The sequence below is a fragment of the Anopheles cruzii genome, chromosome 3 (assembly GCF_943734635.1).
Source record: "Anopheles cruzii chromosome 3, idAnoCruzAS_RS32_06, whole genome shotgun sequence".
NCBI classification, from domain to species: domain Eukaryota; kingdom Metazoa; phylum Arthropoda; class Insecta; order Diptera; family Culicidae; genus Anopheles; species Anopheles cruzii.
Window position 1 is genome coordinate 12,613,391 of NC_069145.1, and position 16,779 is coordinate 12,630,169.

General features: G+C 46.5%; 3 protein-coding genes across 3 annotated transcripts; 2 read left to right on the forward strand and 1 right to left on the reverse strand.

Annotated features, from left to right (window-relative positions):
• The first annotated feature begins 2,588 nt into the window (after window positions 1-2,588).
• Window positions 2,589-8,309, forward strand: LOC128271337 (transcriptional regulator ATRX homolog). The gene is made up of 14 exons (XM_053008810.1): window positions 2,589-3,149; window positions 3,706-4,088; window positions 4,174-4,773; window positions 4,835-5,136; window positions 5,204-5,475; window positions 5,547-5,708; window positions 5,799-6,051; window positions 6,117-6,267; window positions 6,322-6,549; window positions 6,619-6,790; window positions 6,861-7,263; window positions 7,393-7,568; window positions 7,723-7,935; window positions 8,016-8,309. The coding sequence occupies exons 1-14, from the start codon at window positions 2,622-2,624 to the stop codon at window positions 8,112-8,114; spliced, it is 3,942 nt and encodes a 1,313-aa protein (XP_052864770.1). The 5' UTR covers window positions 2,589-2,621; the 3' UTR covers window positions 8,115-8,309.
• Window positions 8,310-8,470: 161 nt separating this feature from the next.
• Window positions 8,471-9,743, reverse strand: LOC128273375 (uncharacterized). Its single transcript, XM_053011320.1, has 5 exons — window positions 9,436-9,743; window positions 9,228-9,349; window positions 9,064-9,157; window positions 8,793-9,002; window positions 8,471-8,707 (listed from the first exon to the last, which is right to left on the reverse strand). Exons 1-5 carry the CDS (start codon window positions 9,703-9,705, stop codon window positions 8,630-8,632), a joined length of 774 nt encoding a protein of 257 aa, XP_052867280.1. The 5' UTR covers window positions 9,706-9,743; the 3' UTR covers window positions 8,471-8,629.
• An 800-nt stretch (window positions 9,744-10,543) lies between these two features.
• LOC128275523 (REST corepressor 3-like) lies at window positions 10,544-14,430 on the forward strand. Its single transcript, XM_053014059.1, has 9 exons — window positions 10,544-10,898; window positions 11,049-11,102; window positions 11,302-11,436; window positions 11,500-11,714; window positions 11,789-11,953; window positions 12,303-12,556; window positions 13,270-13,546; window positions 13,621-13,788; window positions 13,935-14,430. Exons 1-9 carry the CDS (start codon window positions 10,748-10,750, stop codon window positions 14,316-14,318), a joined length of 1,803 nt encoding a protein of 600 aa, XP_052870019.1. The 5' UTR covers window positions 10,544-10,747; the 3' UTR covers window positions 14,319-14,430.
• Window positions 14,431-16,779: the final 2,349 nt, after the last annotated feature.

The window sequence follows — 16,779 nt, forward strand, 5'->3', positions numbered from 1 at the left end:
GATACCAAAAACCAACTATTGATAGTACGGAAACCAATCATTAGACTTTAAATTACCTATTTAAGTATTGTCACAGAACAACGCCGCCGCCATTCAGAGGGTATGAATTTTGTTTCCTTCAGTGAAGTGAACCAGCCCTAGTCACGCGCGCTGCTGCCCATGGAGCAGTTCCAGAGTAAAATCAATATTTTAGTGCAATTAGTTTGTAACCTCCCTCTATCGGAAGAAGGTAAGCGTGGGCTCCAGGCAGGGCGCTAGATCGCACAGGAAGTGGAAGGTTAGTAAGACTCTAAGAAGCAGAGACTCTCCGGCATTAGTTCCACTGGTTCGCCAGCCGTATTGAACCGTATTTGTATCGTAAGATTGCTTCCTGATCGGTGCACAAGGGTAATGAAGACCGGTGTACAGGAAAAAGAATGTTCAACAATTATTTGGCGGCACCGGAACAGTGCGGAACTCTCTTTTATTCGTGTAACGCATTTCAGGAATGATTTTACATTCAATCGGAGTGTGTGCAGCAGGTTGCAATCCGTTTGCAGAGCCCACCATTAACTAAGCAGGCGCAAAAGCTAGTCGTAATTTAGTTTAAATGTTAAGGCCTAATCCTATTACCTCCTTTTTCTGTTACGAAAGTTTATTTATTGGCTATTTATGATTTTATTCGATGATCTTTGTCTAACGCTGATTATTTGTGTTGTGTATTATTTATCTCTTTTTGTGGTACATGTTTTCGAGTGAAATGAATCTGATTCCGTAACTTAAGTTGTGTTATTAGAAATAGGAAATAGGAAAGGAAAGAATTGCGTTTAATGCGTACATCATTTGCTAGTCAGTTTTCCTAGTTTTAACCACACACACACACAAACACAAACACGGTCACATGCAGTGCAGGTCAACGACGAAAGCAACGTACTGAAACAATCGTTTTCACAAAGTACAGTATCATCAAGGCAACTTTTATTAGTAAAACATTAAACAACACAACAAACACAAGAGGACAAAGACTGAAAAGCATTGCAGGGGTCATTGTAAAAACGTGGATAATGATGATGGGGCGGTAAAGAGTATAAACTAACAGAAACACATGCTAGGCAGGGCTAGGAAAATGTTATTTAAATTATCTATTTATTTACTTATTTATTTATTTATTCTTTGTTTGATTGGACACTGTGATTTCGGTTTGATTGTCTCGTTTTCGACATCCGCTTGCACAGAATGATTTCTGGAAGCCCTCAGTTCAAGAACCTTTTTAACTTGTGAGCGTTGAACTCTTGTGTTGACTGCGTTGGCTAAATAATGAATGTGTAAAATAAACCTTGACTTTGATGAAAATATCCTCCACCCTTGGCTGCTGCTTTTCAGATCTACATTTCAGCGCGACTTTGCGACGATTCTGTCGGCTTTGCAATGGTAAACCGTCAACAATTTTTCCGGCCAGAGATCAAACAATTTCTGGTTGGTTTCTGATCGGATAATGGGTTAACCATTGTTACAAGCCATTTAAATTTAATCCAGACTCATCGTTGTTTTCGTTAAAGGCCAAGCAAAAGCTGTACTGCTAAGGCTTTTTGGCTTTGGTTATTTTCGCTCCAGTTTATCTTCCATCGAATCATCTACCTTTTTCTAGTATCGAGAAATATTTTATTATTTTACTACAAGTTTCTGGCGGAACAATGTTTTGCGGCAACGCAACGTTCCCGCAGGGCATCTGTCAGTTGTCGGCGGTGTCAAACGCTATGCGAGGTGTGTTCAAAAAGTTCTGACAATTTTGTATTTACGCGGGCTACGTATATCCGAATTTCGTTTTTTTTTGTGGCGTTATGTTGCTACTCATGTCACTCACTTATGGTGACAAGTTCGGCCATTTTGAGTAATCAGTCAATTTTTGGCAACTGTTTTGCTTGGCTCACCGAAAATCGAATATAAGTAGCCCGCGTAAATACAAAACTGTCAGAACTTTTTGAACACACCTCGTACTTCGCTCTCCCGCTCTTGTGTTGCAAATCTAGCTTGATGTGCGTGCGAAAGTTACGCTTTTTTCTGTGATTAAATTGTGCCGTTCAACATCGAAGAGGCAAAAACGGATTCCGATGCCCATCACCACCGTGTAATTGAGGTTGGTTCCGTTCCGATTATGTGTGGATTGTGGCCAAGTCGTCTGTCTCTTACTCGATGCACAAGCTTTTTCAATGCTACCTTGTCGGCGCTTTGATACTGCCTCGTTTGCATATGCTGCTCCTTCCGTGCACACTGGATGCTAAAGATGCAATGCCTATTGCTTAGATACTGTGAAAGGAAGGCATGGTGAAAGTGATCAATTTTAGTACTCTGTGAATTCGTAGAGCAGAAATAAATAAGTACTGAACGAGGGTGCATTTTATGTGAAAGTTTACGCCACTGCTGTCTGCTGTTGCGGCGGTTCTTTAGTGATCGTTCTAATTTGTTTCGACTCTCGTTTTCACTTCTAACAGATAAGCGGAACAATGAGCAGGGCGTTGTATTAGGGATACGGAAGAATGCAAAATAGCCCCAATTGTGAAAAGCTGTGTAAAACTGGCAAGCAAAATGGTCCCGCAGCAGACACCGGCACGACCCAGGACACCCATCAAAAGAATGGAAGCATGCTCGTAAGAAGTGAAGTCGGCGACCAAGCTTCCGTGCCGGCCGCGACCAAGCTTCAGTCAACATCGAATCAATCAGACCGCAACCCTGAAGGATCTGCCAAGCAAAACGGCCAAACATCTGCCTTACCCACAACGGTAGAATCGCTGGCCAACGGTGAGGAGGGGTCGTGCCAGGAGCAGAAAACACCTACGTTAGCGCACACAAAACGTGCGATTCGTGTGGTGTCATTAGAAAGATTGCTGCGACCCAGCCTGGTCAACACATTGGATGATGCCGGAGCAAAAGTTGTGAAAGCTTCCGGCGCAAGCAACTCGACTCCACGAAAATCGAAACGCAACATTAGCATTATCGAAATAAGTAGCAGTGATGATAGTGAATCCTCGTCTGTCATTAGCTTGCACGACGATGTTTTGAACGAAAGTGCCAATGAATCTACGAGCACTCACCGGAGCAAACAAATACACAAGAATGGCGGAAGCCGTACCATCGCGAACGGCGTGAAGCTTGCTGCAGGGGCATATCAGGTACGGGAATTCAGTCTCAAAGTGGAAAAATTGCCCACGGACCTCAGACCAATAAAGATTCTGTACGGGCTGGAAACGATCTGCGACCATCGAAACGTCGAAATTGAGAGCCTTACATCCGATACGAATCGTTACGCGAAATTACGCACTACAGAAGCTCAATTACGGATCGAGCCATGCCTCAAGGCGGTTGAAGAACCTGTAGATGTGGAAAAACCGCAGAATCGTAACGATAGCAAGAAGCTAAGCGAAAGCGATTCGGATGATAAGCCGCTCGCAGACAGAATCAAACGCAACATTCCAATACAAGTAATAACCATTTATGATTTTCATACTTTACACTTCGCCGTTACTATTTTTAAATGTTCACATCGGTTTGATCGTTTGCTTCAATGTTTTTAAAAAAAATATCATTCAACCTACAGGTTACACGGTAAATTGGCAAACTAAAAATTCAAAAAACTGTAAATTAATTTTTTTCGTGGTAACATTTCATGGCCGCCACTCGGTGTAGCAGACAATTTTCGACCGGTCACCTATGTTCGTTTTGTTACAGAGAAAAATGGCTAGGAACTCAAGAAAACGGAGAGCCGTGACTGATAGTGAAGAGGATGATGGTGCGGAAAATACAGGAAAAAATGAGTCTCCAGTCGAAGAGTCCCCGGCCGCGGTCAATGGCAGTGATACTAGTGATGAGGATACGACAGAAAATAACAGCAATGATCCAGAAACAGGTAAATCCAACGCCAACGTAGAAAGAAAACGCAGGGCCGCGGCACGATCCTGCCGCACGAATCAGGCACGGCAGGACCAAAGTACCGATGAGGAGCAGCAGAAGGATGAGAGTGATGAGGACGGCATTCAGTTGCGCAGGAAACGCGCACGAATAAGAAAAAACTCTTCTTCGTCGGATGAGAAAAAGAAAGCCAAGCCGAAGCTGTAAGTTGGTCGGCATTGCGTCGCGGCACCCGATTCGTCCGTAGCAGAATTATCCTGAGTAATTGTTTGTTACGATTCGTTTTAGAACGAAGCGCAAACGCATCAAGACGAACTCGTCCGGCGACAGCGAGGAAGACTCGCCCACCAAGGGTCGAAAGAATATTCGCAAGGTACTGAAAAAGAGCGATCTCGAGCAGACGACCAAGAACGCTGAGCTAGAGGAACGGGAACGCAAACAGCGCGTGGCCGAGCGGCAAAAGCACTACAACCAGGAGGCGTTCGACGAGAAGCCGGAGGAAATTCGCCCGCTCGAGCAGCTGGTGTTGGACTTTGATGATGAAACGAAGAAACCGCTGCTGGAGGTTGACAAAAAGCTGGTCAAACAGCTGAAGCCACATCAAGCGAATGGTGTCAAGTTTATGTTTGACGCATGCTTCGAAAGTCTGGAGCAAATGAAGGAAAGCAAGGGTTCCGGATGCATCCTGGCGCACTGCATGGGATTGGGTAAAACGCTCCAAGTCGTTGCGTTGGCCCACACGCTCATTACGAACTCCGACGTTACGGGAGTGAAACGAATACTAGTGGTCTGTCCACTGTCGACAGTCTTGAACTGGGCGAACGAATTCAGCATCTGGATGAAGCACGTCCGCAAGAACAGCGAGATTGATGTTTACGAAATATCAAAGTATTTCAACGCATTAAAGGTTCACGGAAGGCACACATAATCCAACATTCTCCCATTTCAGGTCCAAGGACAACGTGGCACGTGCCAATTTGCTGATGGAATGGCACAATGAGGGTGGCGTGATGATTATGGGTTACGATATGTTCCGCAATCTGGCCAACCCGTCTGCGGCACGTATACGGAAAAAGGTGCGCGAATCGCTGCAAATATCGCTCATCAATCCCGGCCCGGATATGATCGTATGTGACGAAGGTCACCTGCTCAAAAATGAGAAAACATCCCTTTCGAAGGCGGTGACACGCATCACGACGCTACGCCGAATAGTACTGACTGGTACACCGATACAGAACAATATGAAAGAATGTATGTGCACAAAGTCGGGTTCAACGTAGGCAACGTAATTGACAATATACAACATCATCCGTTACAGATTACTGTATGGTGCAGTTCGTGAAACCGAAACTGCTCGGTACGTACCCGGAGTACACGAATCGCTTCGTCAACCCGATTACGAATGGACAGTACACCGACAGTACGCCCCATGATATTCAGGTGATGCGGAAGCGTTCTCACGTGCTCCACAAGCTGCTGGACGGTTGTGTTCAGCGCCGTGACTACTCCGTGTTGTCGCCATTTCTTCCCCCCAAGCTGGAATTCGTGCTCTCAGTCAAGCTCACCCCGATGCAGTGCACTCTGTACAAGGTAATAAAGGGCTCCGGAAAGGGCTCTAGCTACATGAAACCCCCTATCGAATACTTCTTTCCGATTCCCAGCATTACATGGAGAACTTTGCCGGCAAGCGACAAACCGACGACATGATGCAGAAAGGTACGTCGATGTTGTTTACTGACTTTCAAAATTTGCAACGCATTTGGACCCATCCCATGGTGTTGCGCTACAATAGTGATCGTTATGAAATTAATCAACAAAAAAAGGTACGACCATGGTTCGTGGACGATGTAGACAGCTTTGAGCTGTTCAGTGAACTATAGTACAAACCTTAATTCGATGTTTCATAACGCTAGCGGTTTGAAGAGGATTCTGAAGAGGAATCGGCCGGATCGATAAAAGATTTTCTTGACGATAGTGAGAGTGAACAAATGACATCCAGTGGATCCTCCTCGGATTCGGAAGACGATGTGAAGTCTGTTCATGATGTGGCCGACAGTGATAGCAGCTCGTCGTCCGAGGATTCGTCCAAAAGCACAAGTAAAAAGGCTACAACGGGTCCTTCCGTGTCACCGCGTCGAACCCGTACAAAAAAGAAGGAAGTGGAAGGTACTAGTAGGTAATATGCTTTGATGAACGAGTCCTCATGACAGTTTCCGCATCAATGTTTTTAGAGGAGCCAATCGAGTTACCGAAGGCAGAAAACCCGACCGAATGGTGGATGCAGTTGTGTCCGGAAAGCGAGCTTGATAATTTGGAACACTCCGGGAAGCTGATGTTACTGATGGAAATTCTTAAAGAGTGTGAAACAATCGGAGATAAGCTGTAAGTGTATCGGTAGAGTGCAGCATGAAATTTTCAATAACCGGTATCTTCCAGTTTGGTGTTCTCCCAATCGCTCTATGCGTTGGACGTGATCGAACACTTCCTCTGGTTGCTGGACGAAAACACGCAGAAAAAGGAGGAGGAGCGGAATGAAACGTTGAGCAAATATCCTGGCTCGTGGGCGCTCGGTTTGGACTATTTCCGTCTGGACGGATCGACTTCGATGGATAATAGAAACGATGCCTGCAACATATTCAATGACGAGAGCAACACAAGAGCAAGGTATAAGATGCTGCACTGCCCCGTCGAACGTCGTGTGTTTTGTGTACATTTGTGGTTCTATTCACGCAGGTTATTTTTAATTTCAACACGTGCCGGAGGGTTGGGCATCAATCTGGTGGCAGCCAATAGGGTCGTTATCTTCGACGTATCGTGGAATCCATCGCATGACATACAGAGCATCTTCCGCTTGTATCGATTCGGGCAGCGTAAACCGTGCTATGTTTATCGGCTTATTGCCATGGTAAGTGAACGTTTACTAATATGCAAGCAACCGTTGCACTTAAAACGCTTTTTCGCACAAACGATTGTAGGGCACAATGGAGGAGAAAATCTACGAACGTCAGGTGACAAAGCAAGCGATTTCCAAGCGTGTGATCGACGAGCAACAGATCGATCGACACTACAAAGCGAACGATCTACAGGAGCTGTACAGGTACGATTTGGAGCCGGCTGAAGCTCGGCCAACACCGAACGTACCGAAAGATCGCCTGTTTGCCGAGTTACTGCAGCGGTTCGATACAATTATCTACAAGTACCACGAGCACGATTCGCTGCTGGAAAACAAGGAAGAAGAAACTCTCGACGAGGAAGAACGCAAAGCCGCCTGGGAGGAATTCGAACAGGAGAAAAACCGTCCGCCGGTGCCGGCATTCGGTATGGCAGTTGGCAACTATGGTATGGGTATGGGCACAGGAATGGCAATGGGTGGTCGAGGTAAGTCTACAGTCCATAGATCATTTTATCTTATCTTCACCATTAGTTATTAATGATGCCAAGCGTACAATATGTTAAGGTTTGCTTTGTATATATTTGATATTGAATATAAAAATGTGTCTCTTACAGTTACTGGTCCGGTAACGTCGAGTACTACGTACGGTTTCCGGAACGACGTTTTGCTGAAGCTACTAAACATGAAAGCTCGTCAGGATAATCCTCATTTGGGCGACAACATCATTAACACCATGATCCCTTATATGATGCAAGAATTGCAAATGCAAATGAAAGAAGGCGAATTATCGGTTAGTTCGACAATTATTTCCCCCTGATGTTTTATTACTGATCCAAGCTGGTGATTAAACTCGCAAACCACTTGAAACACACAACGTCCCATGAAAAACACGACATATTGCCGACCAGGTTTAATTAATTTTCGGTGTGTCAATTTTTCCATAGCTTTATAGAAGTTTGTGGGATCTTTACTACCAGTTGGAAGTTGGAGTTCCTTCACAAACTCTTCAGACCCAGCCAATGGGTTACGCAGCGGGTAACGCGGGAATGCTCGGACAACCTCCACGGATCCATCAGCCAACGATGTCGACATCTGCTGGAACTATGTCTTATGCTTATCCCAATCAAAGTGGAGCACCGTTTGTGGTTGGCATGCCGGTAATTATCCATATCCACAAAACGTTGAATGACGTACTCCCGATCATTGCATCATAAAACTCCCCTTTATTGTTTTTCAGAACCAACAACCGGGAATCAGCGGTTTGCATCAAGTCGGCGTTGCTCCTGCAGTCAGCGGTCCTCCCATCATTGATCCTAATATAGTAGAGCTTGATTAATGGTAAAAACCACATTATTTAAAAATGACACATGTCGGTGTACGATACCTAACCTCTAATTTTCAAGGTTCAGTTAAGATGCGTTCGATTTTCTTCTTCTACCATGCATGCAAGATTGCTAGTACGTGTGAAGCACTAATATATGAAACATTCTTATTATAAATTAATAATAATAAAAAATCATGTAGAAACCGCAAACGTGTTGAGTAGTAGAGACCCTCAATTGCTGTCAGTCTCTCCAAGGGACCTGAGTCGCTGTTGCTCGGATTATCGCATTGAATTTTCAAAAATATGTACATGCGCATTTTCCTGGTCTTTGTAAATATCACATTGCAGCAAAAGAATAAAAAATTACAAACATGTTTATTGTAGTTTATTCATTTAGGAAAACACAAAAAACAATCACGCACACTGCGTAAATATACGGTCAGGTCGCAGATGAAACGTTCATTGCGAACACACAGCACGGACACAAAAATCATGAAATGAGGATGACACGAAGAAACGAGGAGATTTCATATGGCATCGTAGGAATCCGGATTAGGGGCCCGTCTTTCGACTCTACACCCATTTTGCAGAAACGATGCGCCATCCTAGAATGAAAGTAGAAAAACGATAATGATGATGGTGATGATGGTTCGTTCCGACGCCTCCGAGAAGGTGGTTGAGTTCCCTTACCCGTACTAGACCCGGCAGACTTCGCCAGAAGTCCAGATTAGGAATTATTTCCATCCCTCGGGCACCCAGGTAAAATGCGTTGACCGTTGCCCCGATTAAGAAGTAGGAAAGAAACGAAATGAATAGCATGATCAACAGCACGGTCCCAGTGCTTGGCTTGCTGAAGTCCTCTATCGTGATGGGACATGCGTATGGGGAAAACAATAGAAGCTGAAAGGAAGAAACATGTAAAACGGAGAAAGAGTTTCGATGGTGTAGGCAGGCTATCTACCGTTTCATTGCCAGCATTGTTTGCCGCTGTTGGTTCCAGAAAGAGGTACGACTTCTTATCGTTTGTACACAGTAGCTTTACGTGAGTTACGGCGCTTTAAATTGATAATGGTAAGTGGGTGACTAATCTGTGTGGTTGTTTTTCTATAGCCTGCCCATGATTACCTTTCTTTCGGGTGTTTGTACGTCATGTACACAACATTCTCATCTTCTTTGGTAGAAAATTGAGTTTCCTGCAGCTCTCCTAACCTCTTGTACGTTTTCGTTTCGTTTACAAACATGCACAGCTAGATAACGGGTGGTTGGAAAGCGAGAGAATATTCAGTTAAACAATAGAGTTACGACAATAAACTCTGTACGGAAAAATCATCACCGTGTATCCATTGGAACAGCCACCTTCTGGATCGGTTCGGTTCGGTTGGTCATTCGGAACGTACTTGATTGTCTCGCACGGACTAAAGTAGTATTCATCGGCATTCGGGGCGATCGTTTGAAGGGGTTGGTTGGTTTTTGGAATGACCGGCGCCAGATTAATGCCCTTGCCATCGTAAAATTCACACGAACAGTCGCCAACCTTGTTGCATTGATCGGCGAGTGTGAGATTCACCAGGCAACACAGGAAAATCGCTAATATCCTACACATCTTTGGTCATTGCCGTGCTAACATGACTGAAATGACACAAAGTTTTCGCAGCACAATGTTTTGTTGTGCGCTTCGATTGTGCTGTTTATGAAATGTCAAAAACATCGGGATCATGCTGTCAGTGCGTGAAAGCATCTTTTGTTCAGGCCTCCTTAATTTGAACTTGCAACGCTCGGGAACAACACTTTGCCGCTAATAAATCACACAAGATACGAAAGAAGCGTTTCAAAAGTATCTGCTTAACAGAACAACTACTCAAACGAACGAGAGGAGTTTCATGTGCATTTGAAATAGTAAAATCAAATGAGGCTTTCAGTTTTGAGACGAACGAACCGCCACACGAACAAAGTGACCATCAATGATTGAAAATTTAAGCACGGAGAAAAAATTCACTATTTCACTCAACAGTAAAAGATTCATCCACTTCGGCACAAGCCACACTTCACAATTTGGTCAGAGTTTAAAAGGGCACCGGTTATTTGTTTCTATTGTCGATTTTTGGTGATGATAAGCATGTTTTCGCACCGATATTAGGGCCCTTGGATAAATGGGAAGAAATGTAGAACAAACAGATTGATACAATTTGATTGAGAAAGTGTATCTCAACGAGTTGTAAGTAGAAAAGACGATAAATATTATTATTTTTTGGTCCCAATGTGTTGAAAAGTGGGAGAAACTGAGTCGAAGCGTCTGGCAGCACTGGCGTCGGGCTAGGTAGCAAGGCATGAGACGCGTACGGTTGCGTGAAAAGTGAAGCTAGGTGCCACTGCAAGCCGTTCCTAGTCGTGTTGCTGTTAACTGCTGCTGGGTGTCCGTCGTAGTGCGGCTGCCGTTTGTTTGAGAGAGTCCTCCGTGTTCCGACGGTCAGCGCAAAAGTCGCAGGTTTGCTTTTCGCACTTATTGGCCAGAAAATCTTGCGCCAAGCCGTTGGCCTTCCGCGAGTGGGATCGCTACCGTCAGAAGGAGGCCAGAGTCGGGTGCAAAGTGGAGCTTTCGTGCGAAGGTAAACTGCACATTCGCGTTGGATTCGAAGAAGGCGAAAATGGTGTTGGCGGATAGGACGACGGAGAACGTGCGCAACGGTCGGCGATCGCGCGGCCCAAGCCCCAATGGCCACGCTGGGTCGACGGGCGGTGCGACGGGTGCGGCCCCCGGAGGTGCGGCAACGGATTCTAGCTCCGACGAGGAAAACTGTAAGTAACGATTATCATCGTCACCATCGACGTCGCGTATCCTTCGCCCGTGCGCGACAAGCAACGGACCGTATCCTCGTCGTCGTGATCCTCGTTTACTAACCGTTGTTGAAACCCACTGTTGTGGGACTTGTGTTTTGTGTTTGGCAGCTCGCAAGAACGGCAATACTTCGAAGGCAACAAAGGCCAAGAGCGAATATGAAGGTGAGTGTCCGTGGGCCGCGTTTTACCGTGCTCGGATACGTCATCCGTGCTTCGAAACCATTTCGAACCGAACGAACGTACGGCCGATTTCGTAACAGGCGGATTCGAATTTTTCATACCTCTGGATTGTTGCTGTCGGGACACTCTGATTCTAACGCTGGGATTTTGTTTTCTTCCTCGTCCTCCGCTTGGTACGCAGAGAAAATTCGAGTTGGTCGCGACTATCAGGCCGTCTGTCCGGAGCTAGTGCCGCAGCCCGATCGCAAACCGGATCAGCTTAACGACCGGGCACTGCTCGTGTGGTCACCGACACTGGAGATTCCGGACACCAAATGTAAGGAAGGCGCAACCGAAGGCGGTAACAATATGATAATTTTATTGGTTCACACTCACACAGTGGAAGAATACATTACGCTGGCAAAGGAACGATATGGCTACAACGGTGAGCAGGCCCTCGGTATGCTGTTCTGGCACAAGCACAACCTCGAGCGGGCCCTGATGGATCTGGCCAACTTCACGCCGTTCCCGGACGAGTGGACCGCCGAGGATCGCGTGCTGTTCGAGCAAGCTTTCCAGTTCCACGGGAAAAGCTTCCATCGCATCCGGCAGATGGTACGTGTTTCGGTTCCACAGCCATTGTGCGACACCCTTCACCGAGCCTTTCCGTACGTTTTGCTTTCCCGCAGCTGCCCGATAAATCCATCGCTAGTTTAGTAAAATTCTATTACTCGTGGAAAAAGACACGCAGCAGAACGAGCGTGATGGATCGGCAGGAAAAGTTGAAAAAGAACGACAGCTCGGAAAATGGTAGCGATCACGGAAGCAACGAGGAATCGGACAACGAGGATAAGGTATGTTGTGTGTATTCTTTAACGTGGTCAATTTTCCAATGCTCCAAATATGTGGAATTTAACGTAACCGAACCGGAGTTACTTCCGACGGGAGAACTTTCCAAGCAAAGAGAGATAGAGAGAGCGAGAGAGAGAAAGAGGGAGTAGCGCGCGCGTGAGAGAAAGAGAGGGGGCATCTTAAAGAGAAAGGGTCCTGGTGTGGACCATATGTAGCCACGAGCGTGCTAAAATTATAAATAATTCCGCTTTCTATTCCATTCCAACCTTTCTCACGCGCCTGCAAATATCCGTCCGCGCCCCGGAACGCGCGTTCTGTTTCGGTTTCGGGGTTTGTTCTTTCGGCTCGAAGCCTCCGTCAAACAACGCATCCGCCGGGCATCCGCCGAGCACGAACAGCACCGGCAATCCGAACGTTCCGAATGGGTCCGCCAGTAACGAGACAAGCAATAGTGCGTCATCGCGAGCATCCGCGAACGATAGCATTACCGCAAACAGCACCGCCCCAGACGGATTGCTCGCTTGCACCGGTTGTGGGGTGACATGCAGCGAGGTACACGCAACACCGCAAGGGAAACTTTGCGGTAGTTGCCACCATCACTGGAGGTATTTGACCAACGAAAACCACCACCTTTTGTTTTACTGTTTCTGTTCTAAACCCAAAACCCCACTCCTCGATCGGGACGACGACGATCCGTTCCCAGTTTCCGTTTCTCGTGCGTCGCTTTGCTAAGCATAATTTCTCCACTGTCCCTGCGGTTCCCTGCATTCCTTCCTGTGACCATGGACATTTTTTTTTCAAATGACGAGAGGAGGAATTTTGTTTTTATGATCGGTCACCTTAGCTCCTCGTCCGTCCCTCTGTTATCGTTGATCGTCGTCGCACCTCTGCACACGTAGCTTTCACGTTTCAAAAGGCCGCACCGGCGATAGAACTGTGTTTTTGTATGACAAACACTGGTTGTTTTTGGCACGCTTTTCTGTAGTCTGTTTCTGTGTGTGCTCAAACGTATGTGTATGGTTGATTTTTATCCAGGACCAAGAACTGATGATTCAAAGCTTAACAATTCATGAAAATCCTCTTTGGATTTGTAGTGGACGTAAGAGTCCCACTTTCTTGAAAAACGAACATTAACAGCAAGTCGAGAAACCGGAACCACAGCCAAACACTTTTCTAATTTTCCCATTCCTTTTGTGGCTGTCCATCCAGTTTGTGTGGAATGGATCGCGTTTGATCGACTTCCTCGTTTCTAAAATCACTATCATTATTTATCCCTTCCCACTGACGTCCGTATCCGGTTGTATGGGCCGACTTCCAGGCGCACCGGTGCACTGCGTCCCACATCCGGACCGTCCTTTATGAGCAAGCGTGCGCGCGGCTCAAACTTGCTGGGCAAGAGCGGCGACAGTCACAAGCGCCGGCCGCCGAAAGGCATGTATATTAACCACGACGACATCGTGAAGCTGGCCAGTACGGCACAGAACGGCGCCGGTTCTGGTGGCAATGATATGATGGGTGGTGGTGTTCGGAAGGGAAACCCGAACGACGATCTGCTGGCCAGCATGGATCGGGAAATTGTTTCACTGTTGAGTCAAGTAAGCATTAGAGGCCGCGGAGCGCGTGTGCCAACTGCAACCGATTCGATCTTGTGTTCCTTGTTCCACCTTAGATACAGTACAACAAGCAAACGGTCAGTGGGCTAAAGCGCAAAATTGACGACTCATTGGAGGTACTGAAGCCACCGGAAGTGAGCACGGCACGTTTAAACTCTCGTTGGAACAACGAAGAGTTACTGCTGGCGGTGCAGGGTGTGCGCAAGTATGGTCGAGATTTTCAGGTAACGTTGCTTTACCATCCTACTAAAATGCATTGTTTTTCCATTGGCGGTGCCGCGATCCTCACGACCCTTTTTCTCTCTTTCTTTTCCGTTACTTGCACTCTCTGGTGTACAACCACTGCGCGCCATCTTTTACACGCGCGCAGGCGATTGCCGATACGCTCGGTTCCAAGACCGAAGCGCAGGTGCGCACATTTTTCATGAACTACCGACGTCGCTTTAGCCTGGACGCGGTGTTGAAGGAGTTCGAAGCTCACACTAGTAGCGCGAAGCAACCGAAGGAACAATCGGGAACGGCCAACGCTGCTGCTGGTGCTAACAATAATGGGTCGTCCTTCGCGAAAGAGTCGCGCGATCCCGCGAGCGTCGTAACGGATGAGGGTCAGATCGAAGGTGGTGGTGGTGGCGATGCGGAAATGATCGATCAGCAGACGGCTCCTTCGGGCAGCACGAGCGGTGCCAGCGCCGAGAAACAGAACCCTCCTACTTGCGTGTCCCCGGAAGACGTCGAAATAATGGAGCTCAAATGAATCGGAAACCAATTAACAAGTCCCAAACAAAAGACAAGATCGAAAGATCATGAGATCCATAGATCATCAGCAGGGAAGAGAAAGAAGGAAAAACGGAAAACGGCAACTATCGCACGCGCCCCATATCTCTTTCACATTCTCTCTCTGCTTCTCTCTCTCTCTCTTGCTCTTGTTGCCTTCCTGTCTCTCTCAAAATCCGACGGTTACCGATTTAAATTCCAATCGTTCGCCGGGGGACGCAGCCCGGCAATAAACGTAATTTTCCGTTCACTAACTTGCGGTCTGTGTGTGTGTGTATGTGTGGTGTCACGATCATGGTGCGCGGTCATATGCAACTCCTTTCAGATTGATCTCGTCGACGACGACAACAACAGGGTAACGGTATCGGCAACAATGGTGACATCGAATGGTAAATCATCGAAGGACGATGAAGAGATGGTGGCAGAAGGTAAGACCACTAGCGCCATCACTAGCGTGCACTCCGTCACCATGGCCGCCACCGCGCTGCCCGTCACCAACGCCATAGACACCAGCAGTTTGTCGATGGACGTGGACGAGGTGACGATCACGGCGAGCATGAAGGCGGACGGCGGTATCGTTGACTCGCCCAATGCCGCTACCATCGTCATTCAGTAGAGCGACCAGCGTGGGCCACCCGCAAACGCTTGATCCTGCGTTTCGAGCGATCAAGCAGAGCTTGCGCGTGTGGGCTGGTGACACGCGAACGTGAATCGGTGTAGTATCTTAGCGAGTAAGTCATCCACATGTTGGTTATCAACATCTGTTCTCGGCTTTATGGAGCCAGGTTAGGGCGGCGAATCAGCGTGAAAGAGGGACTAGGGAAGAAAGAAAGTCACACTCCTGTGTGAAACTAGTAGGAGCTTAGGTAGAATAAAAGCAATTTCGTACGTGTGAGAACTGGCCGAGTGTTATGGCACGAGAAAGCAGGATTGCTTTTGTTCACTTCCGTTTCTTTCTTTCTTTCTCGTTTTCTTGCTTTCGATCGCTGATCGGTCTACGGTCACACACACACAGCATAGCAGCATGCATCATAGAGGAGGTGAAACAGGTTTTAAAATTCACTGTTACGGCGGGAGTTCGGTGCGGTTCGGTGTTTTTTCGCCCACCAAGAGAGTACCGGATATAGCATAGGGCAAACAATGGGGTAAAACCCCCAGAAAGTGTCCTCGCATTTACGTTATCCCCAACACGCTGGTTTTCTACGAGCGGACAAGCAGCGTATGAGTGAGTTGGCTGTTGGGATGTTTTCTTATTTGTCATGTTCAAAAATCCATTACATTAGACGGATCACAACACTTAGGGTTCGCGGAACAGGAAGAAAATTGGCCCCTTTTTAATCACTAGTGATACTTTAATTTTATTGACTAACAATTTCGATTTGCTTATTTGCGCGTCACGGCCGATGGTCGAGGGGTCTATGCTCGGTGCGATCAGTGCAGTTGTGTGGCCCACTGACCCAACGGAGTCTCCCCCGATATATAAATATATAAATATATTTAATATCGCTAGCACGATCTAAAGCACACAATACAGGTTTGCGCCGTAGGTCCAACGGGTCGTAATGGCCACCGGAATACTGTGCGCAATGGACGCAATGGCGTGTTTTGATGGCTAGCTTAGTCTTACACACATTAACAAGCTTTTTTCTGTTTTTAGACCAACAATGTCAGAAAAACGTTATCCATTTAATAATATTCCCACAGATACGTACACCGTTGCGATTAGTTTCTTGATCTTTTATTTATCGAAATTCATTCAACGGCTTCTCAGTCTCTGTGCTCGTCGGATTTTGTTTTTTGTTTTCGAGCACCAAGGTTCCGTATCGCGTGTAGTGGAAAGAGAAGCTAGCAGACGAAAGAAACACAAAAGCAGGCACTAGGCGGTAACAAATTATGGCCAATCGGCGGAGCCACGTTAGTCGTAGGGCATCATCCAGGTTCCAAACTGGGAGATAAAAACAACGATCAGAGAAAAGGTGGAGCGAGGTTTGGTTGGGTTGCTGACGGAAACAACGCCAACGTAAACACCGGCCAAGGATCGCAACAACGGTTTATACGGTTAAGAGTATAGCAATTTTGTAATGTTTACGTTCAACAATAACTCTACACTGCTGAGTAACTGTACGAATACACGAAAATCAAATGAGAACACAAACACAAACCTAGCAACTGAACCACTCTCTCATTATTGTGAACCAAAATAATAAAATTGCGCTATAATAAGGTTACAACACAGAACTAAATATTGTGTATTTTTGTTTCCTTGCCAATCGCACCGAATGTCCAACGTTGGTTTGTTGCTATGTAAGTTGATGGCGAATGACGGGAAATTTGGTTTTTCCTTGGGAAAACGTACAGAAACGTCGGGATCGGTATTTCGGACACAGTTTAGTTAGGTTCGCATGTTCGCACAAACGTCCACCGAGAAGCCGTTGCAAATC